The sequence below is a fragment of the Tursiops truncatus genome, chromosome 13 (assembly GCF_011762595.2).
Source record: "Tursiops truncatus isolate mTurTru1 chromosome 13, mTurTru1.mat.Y, whole genome shotgun sequence".
Lineage (NCBI taxonomy): Eukaryota > Metazoa > Chordata > Mammalia > Artiodactyla > Delphinidae > Tursiops > Tursiops truncatus.
In genome coordinates this window covers 22,117,368-22,123,542 of record NC_047046.1, presented here as the reverse complement: position 1 = coordinate 22,123,542, position 6,175 = coordinate 22,117,368, and the positions used below count along the sequence as shown (strand labels likewise).

The following is a 6,175-nucleotide window of genomic DNA, read 5'->3' as shown; positions in this document are numbered from 1 at the left end:
TTCTCGTTCTCTCAACGTCCGTCTCCCTCTCGCTTTCCCTCTAGGCGCCGCACTGCGCAGGCGCGAAACCCGCAACCTCAGGCGCTACCATCGGGCCAGGCCACGGGGGTGGGAGAGGGAGGGACGAACCACAGCTTTCGCGCCCGCAAACCGAGTCCTAATCCTCTCTAAAGAGCACCGGATGTGACGTGTGAGCCAAAATAGCACCGCAGGGGCGGGAGCGGCTGGCGAGCGGATCTTGGTAACAAGTCGGAGTGATTCTCCGGTTGATGCTAGGTTGTTTGGAATGGTTACTCCCGCTGGCTCTAGGGACCGTCTCTGAAGAGTCGGCCTTGGAGGGAAACGGAGGCCGGCGGGAGGGCTGGGGGAAGGGACCGGGGCCTAGAACAACTGCTGACTAATCGGCGGGCGGTGGCGGAGGAGGAGGGGGTGGCCTGCCGACCGGTCGGCCCGGGTCACGCGCCCGAGGGCGAGCAGAATGGGCTCGGGGCGCTCGGGTGTCGGCGGGAAGCTAGAGTACGGACTCCCAGCCAAGGGCTCCACTCAGCCTTATGGGGGCGGGGGGCGCGCTGTGCTGTGAGTACCCCAGACACGTGGCCCGGTCCGCGGGGGAGGGGCCCAAGGCCGGTGGGCTGGATGGGAGGCCCCGAACGTAGCGCCCGGCCCGAGAGCCCCCCCAGTAACGGTCGAGGTTGAGAAGACCCTTTAATCACCTCTCATCCAACATCCTTGTTTTTACAGAAGGGGAAACTGAGGCCCAAGGACTTGGGGTACTTTTCCTAAAGTCACAAAGCTGAGCCCCACCCACAGCCTGGGACCCCCCCCCCCACCCCCCCACACACTCTCCATCACCCGGAAGAATTGTCCCCGTCCTGTCTTCACATTCTGTCCTCCCGCCTTCCCAGTAAGGTAGGCAGGGCCTGATGCTGCACAGCCCCGTTTTATAGATAAAGAGACTGCGACCTGGGGCGTTCAGACCCCAGTTCTGCTGGTCCATGGGCAAGTCTCTCACTCTTGCTAAAGTACACGGGGTGGGGGGGCGGGATGGTTGTGAAGGTGCAGGAGAAAGCTGGCAGTGGGTGCCTTGGCTCCCCGCAAGGCTTGCACCTGCCTGACTTCTTGGACTCAACCCAGTCTCCCTAGGCAGATGCCCAGGCCCAGCGAAGGGCAGGGCTCACCAAATCCTTCAGCGGGACCTGGAGCAAAGCTAGTGTCTTTCTTTCAGTGAAGACACATAAAGCGCGAGCTGTGTGCTAGGAGCACCCTGGGGAACTTGACCATGAGTAGGAGGAGCACCCCTCCTCCCAGAGTTCAGACCACCTGCCTAGAGAAAAACAGGCCAAGCGGTGCTCACTGGATAGGGTAGGCTCCAAGATGTGGAGGGACCAGAGGAGGGGAAGGGAACCTTTGAGCTGGGCTTCAGTGGGTGAATAGGAGTTTGCTGTTAGAGAGATGAAGGGAAGGACGTTGCAGGCAGAGGAGTTTCCTATATTTTTCCTGCAGGAAACTGCCGGGTGGGTTTTGATGCCAAGGATGCCCATGACAAGCGAGCAGATGAAGCAGCCTTCTTGTCTCTGGGATTTTGCTTCCTGCCCTATAAAATCAGCTCAGTGGGAGTCCTGAGACAGGCTAGGGTACAGGAGTGAGGAGATTCCAGCAGGGCCTAGAGGACAGGCTGGATGTGAGGAGGGAGAATGGGAGAGAAAGCCTTGCCTCATGGGCAGGAAATTGGCACATTTGAGGGCTGGAGCAGCTGCTTCCATGTTCAGGCTTCCCCTTGTTGGGGACAGCCAGGATGGCTACAGTTTATCCAGCAGGAGCTGTGGGACTGCCTGAGTCCATTCCTTTTTCTCATTCTATGAGGAATGGATTTTCTTAATCCCCAATTTACAGATGAGGAAGGAGAGGCTCCAGATTTGCCCAGGGAGAGAACAGCAGGAAGAAGTGGAGTGGATGCTGAAACCTTTCTGTGAAAGGGAGGGTAGGGTCAGAGGGGCTGTGGTTGGGGCTTGAGGAAGAGGACGTCTCTGTCCAGTGTCACTGTGTGCACTCAGGGTGTGAGACTCCTGTTGCCTCTCCTCCAACCCTTCTGCTCCACCCCCTCCCTAATCTGTCTGCCCTTTGGCTGGCCTTACCCCCTCTGTCAACGGCAGCTCAGGCCACCTGGAGCTCTAAGTCAGTGGAGGGGAGGAGGGAGGGAGGAAGGTAGCTGGTCTGTAGCCTGAGGGAAGAGGGAGGCAGAGGAAAGCTGGAGATGGCTCTGAATTTGCCCTGGGGGGCTGCACAAATCCAAAAAATTTTGGGAGTCCAGGGCTCCCGTTCAACTTCCCATTCCCTGTGCTTCCCACTCCAGGCCCCTTTCCAGGGCCCATCAGGGCTCAGGGACCTTTTGGCCTGGCCTCTTCCCATCCTCACACATCAGTGGGATGGCAAGATGGCTAAACACATGGTTAGGCTCTGAGGTCCTCTATGGCCAAGTTGCTGCACCCGCCTCTCCAGCCTCAGCTTTTATTTCTGTAAAATGGTACTGTTGGTATGGTAGCCGAAAGGAAGTCAGATAAAAGCTGCAATAATAACTTATTGTTTTTCCTTTACCCCTAGCACACAGCCCCAAGACCACCTTTGATCACCTTCAGACAAGCTATGCATGCCAGAGGTCCCCCTGGCCTACTGACCCCGGCGCTGCCTCTCGCCTCCTCTGTCCTGATGCTGCTCATGAGCAGCCTGTGGCTGCTGGGAGCTGGCCCCAGCCTTGTCCTGGCCCCAGAGCTGCTGCTGGACCCTTGGCAGGGTGAGGGCCGGCCACATGGCCCTTGGAGGAGGCAGGAGACTTGCTGTAGGGCCTGAGACCAGTTGGCAGGAGCAGCATGCATCCTGCAGTTGTCAGGCAAGGACAGGACCCAGGGCCCCGGGGAAGGTCAGCCTTGGACGGGAGCATGCCCAGCTCAACTACAGCCAAGAAGGGAGGGCCGAGGACCTGGGCAGAGGGGCCAGCACAGGGGTGGGAGCCTGTGAGTAGGAATTCTTTTCAGACGGCTCCCCTTTCGGGTGGCTTTCCCTTAAAATAAACTAAGACTTTCAGCTAAGCCCAAGAACAGGAAGGAGGCACTAGGGGTTTGAAGAGTAACCCCAGCTGAACACCTGTTTCCCAAGAATGACAGCTTCCATTTACATTTGAGGAACCCAAATGATGCTCACAGAAGTGAAGTGACTTATCCATGGTTGGTTGTTCTTAAGAAGACCGAGTGTTGGGTCTGGCTTGTTCTACTTAAAGCAGCAGGGGGCCGGTCACAGTGTTTGGAAGCCCTTGGTCCCCACCACCAGTGATTAAACTACTGGCAGTGGGCAGACTTTGGCTCCCGGGGAGGGGGTGCTGGCTTAGTGGGCGGCCCTGGCGGAGGGTGTTTCCCCATCTGGCACACCGGGGCCAGCCTTGGGGGTTAGGGCCACTAACCTGGCACATAAGCCCATTCTCTCTCCCAGCGCACCGGCTGCTGACACATGCCCTGGGCCACAAGGCCCTCCCAGGGCTGCTGCTGAGCCTGCTGCTCCTGCCCACGCTGGGCTGGCGGCAGGAGTGCCACCTGGGCACACTGCGGTTCCTGCATGCCTCCACCCTCCTTGCCCTGGCCTCCGGGCTGATGGCTGTGCTGCTGGCAGGCCTCGGGGTGTCCAGTGCAGCCGGGGGCTGTGGATACATGCCTGTCCACCTGGCCATGCTGGCGGGGCAGGGTTACAACCCTAGACGGCCCCGTGGGGCACTGCCACCATGGCTCCTGCCGTGGCTGCTGCTCGCCCTGACACCACTGCTCAGCTCCGAGCCGCCCTTCCTGCAGCTCTTCTGTGGCCTCCTGGCTGGCCTGGCCTGTATCCTTTGCCTGGGCCCAGGGCTCATGTGGACGTGTGGGTTCTGTGGCTGGGCCCCCAGGGTGCCTGGGAAGGAATTGGCACAAGAGGTCGGGCCCCCACATTCACACACATCCCAGGAGCGTCTCCAAGTCCTCCTCTCGCCTGGCTCTGGGCTGGGAACTGGGGGCTTGTGGCCATGTAGAGGTACCAATTACAATTTAAAGGAGAGCCTGGGAGCTGAGGGGCCCAAGGAGGCACTTAATCTGGACGTCCCAGTGGAGGTGGGTCTACGCCGAGACCATGCAGAAGGAGGGGTTCAGGTGACGAGAAGTGGAAAAGGAGAGCACGGGCCTGGCAGACAGTACAGAGGGTGTTAAGGACCAGGGTGAGCGTGAGCCTGTGGCTCTCCTGGCACCAAAAGGGGGAACGACCTGTGGCCGGTGGTGCAGGTGTGTTAAACAGGCTTTTGCTCCAAAGATGCTTAATGCCTGTCGGGGACAACAGTGCAGTCAGAGGGAACAGTGGGTACAGGCTGACCCTGGAGTCGTTTAGGATTGGGGACACCCGGCTGAATCCTGGAGAGGGGAGCATGTCGCCCTGGCTGGGGCAGGGCCCAGGGGTGGGCCTGGGGTCACAGGCCTGAGCAGGCCAGCAACAGGCCTCAGGGGACAGCGGGCAGGGGGCAGCTGAATGGGGATGAGACAGGTTTTGGGATGAGGCACATCTGGCTCTGCCTCTCATTGGCTGGGTAGCTTCAGGCAGGGGCCCTTTTCCCTCTCTGAGCCTCCACTGCTGACGAGGGTGATGACACCTCCCTGGCAGGGCCACAGTGAGGAGACAGGAGGGAATTCCCATCACACACTTGGCACGGGGCCTGGCATGTGGCGCAGGCTCACCCCTGGCTGAATGTGGTTTTCCTTGACCCGCCGCCCTGCCCTGGGCAGACAGACGCGGCTGGGGCCTTCCGGTGGCTGGAGATCTCTGAGCAGCGGCTGCAGGCACTGCAGGAGGGTGTCCTGTGCAGGGCCCTGGCAGGGTGCTGGCCGCTCCAGCTCCTTCCCACCCCAGGTGGCCTGGCTGAGCTGCCTGTCACCCATCCTGCCGGAGTGAGGTGAGGGTGATGCCGAGGACACTGGCCCCGGTGGTGGAAGCCATGCCGGTGGCTGGCAGTCAGGCCTTCTGCTTCTGCCCCTCCAGGCCGCCCACCCCTGGACCGCCTTACATGGCCTCCCCTAGCCTCTGGCCCCTCAGAGAAGGCTCAGCCCCGCTCCCGCCAGGCCTGGGGCCTATGCAGCCGCTCTGGGAGGGCTCCTCAGAGGTGGGACTGGCCTGGTCTGGGCCCAGCTTCCCCCCAGGGACCCCGCTGTGGGCAGCCCTAGACGAGCAGATGCTGCAGAAGGGGATCCAGGCCTCACTCCTTGAGGGGCCAGTCCAGGGTCCCGAAAGCCCACTCCGGCTGTCTAAGTCCTCCGTCTCCTCCCTGCGGTAAGGTGGGGTAAGTAGGGGTGGGGTCCCCTGGTGTGGGGGCTGGAAGCGGCCCTGACACTCCCTCCCTGTCCCCCCTTCCCACAGGCTGCAGCAACTGGAGCGCATGGGCTTCCCCACGGAGCAGGCGGTGGTGGCCCTGGCAGCCACAAGCCGTGTGGAGGGTGCCGTGTCACTGCTGGTCGGCGGGGATGTGGGCACCGAGGCGCTGGTGACTCAGGGGAGGGGTGGGCCCACCCACCCTGAGGGTCCTGGGCCCCCCTAGCACAGGCAGGCTCTCAGGTGAGAAGCCTGGCCTGTGGGTGGGAAGTCAGAGCCCAGCCCTGTCTGCTGAGAGTCAGGGTGGGTTCAGAGGAGGCCCCCCAGCATCCTGCCCTGGTACTGTTTAGAATAAAAACCAGTTCACTTTTCAACCTGGACCTCCTTGGAGGCAGCAGTTGTGTCTGACTCTTCTACATTAGCATCAGGGGGATGAATGAATGAATGAAAGAATGAACGAGCAGTGAATGAACAGCCGACTGCAGGAGAGCAGCTCCCTGATGTCCAGAGACACAGTGTTACTGAGCTTCCGCCTCAGGGTCTTTGTTGGGCTGGACCCTCTGCCAAGGAGCATTTATCATCTGTTTCCCAGCTAATTTCTACCCATCCTCAGGTCTTGGCCTACACGGAGACCTTCCTCCAGGAAGCCTTCCCTGATTCGCCAGGAACAGCATCCCTTCACCGCCCACAGCCCCCTGTGTCCCTGCTGGACAAGGGCCAGTTCAGTGCGACAAGGGCCAGAGCCCCAGGGCAGGCTCTGAGGCTGGTGGCTGGGCCCTGCGGTGGGGGGGGGGGGGGGGGG

At 60.9% G+C, this 6,175-nt stretch overlaps 2 protein-coding genes across 10 annotated transcripts in view; one reads left to right on the top strand and one right to left on the bottom strand.

Annotated features, from left to right (window-relative positions):
• EMID1 (EMI domain containing 1) overlaps nucleotides 1-6,175 on the bottom strand; it is a 52,540-nt gene that overhangs the window by 4,559 nt on the left and 41,806 nt on the right. The gene's annotated exons all lie outside the window — the stretch shown is intronic.
• Nucleotides 129-5,747, top strand: RHBDD3 (rhomboid domain containing 3). 9 transcript variants are annotated; one of them, XM_033837136.2, is made up of 6 exons: nucleotides 129-241; nucleotides 2,602-2,791; nucleotides 3,484-3,867; nucleotides 4,798-4,960; nucleotides 5,047-5,334; nucleotides 5,422-5,747. In XM_033837136.2, the coding sequence occupies exons 2-6, from the start codon at nucleotides 2,644-2,646 to the stop codon at nucleotides 5,597-5,599; spliced, it is 1,161 nt and encodes a 386-aa protein (XP_033693027.1). In that variant the 5' UTR covers nucleotides 129-241; nucleotides 2,602-2,643; the 3' UTR covers nucleotides 5,600-5,747. The 9 variants fall into 9 exon arrangements, with proteins under 9 accessions (XP_033693027.1, XP_033693026.1, XP_073646380.1 ...); XM_033837135.2 differs by lacking the exon at nucleotides 129-241 and adding an exon at nucleotides 248-516; XM_073790279.1 differs by lacking the exon at nucleotides 129-241 and adding an exon at nucleotides 248-516 and having other exon boundaries at nucleotides 742-2,791.

Bases quoted from the DNA above. Each gene is read 5' to 3' on its own strand.
- RHBDD3 (XM_033837136.2), top strand. From the start codon at position 2,644: ATGCATGCCAGAGGTCCCCCTGGCCTACTGACCCCGGCGCTGCCTCTC. The intron at 3,868-4,797 runs GTATCCTTTGCC...CTGGGCAGACAG, and splicing joins CCTCCTGGCTGGCCTGGCCT to ACGCGGCTGGGGCCTTCCGG. The intron at 4,961-5,046 runs GTGAGGGTGATG...CTGCCCCTCCAG, and splicing joins ACCCATCCTGCCGGAGTGAG to GCCGCCCACCCCTGGACCGC.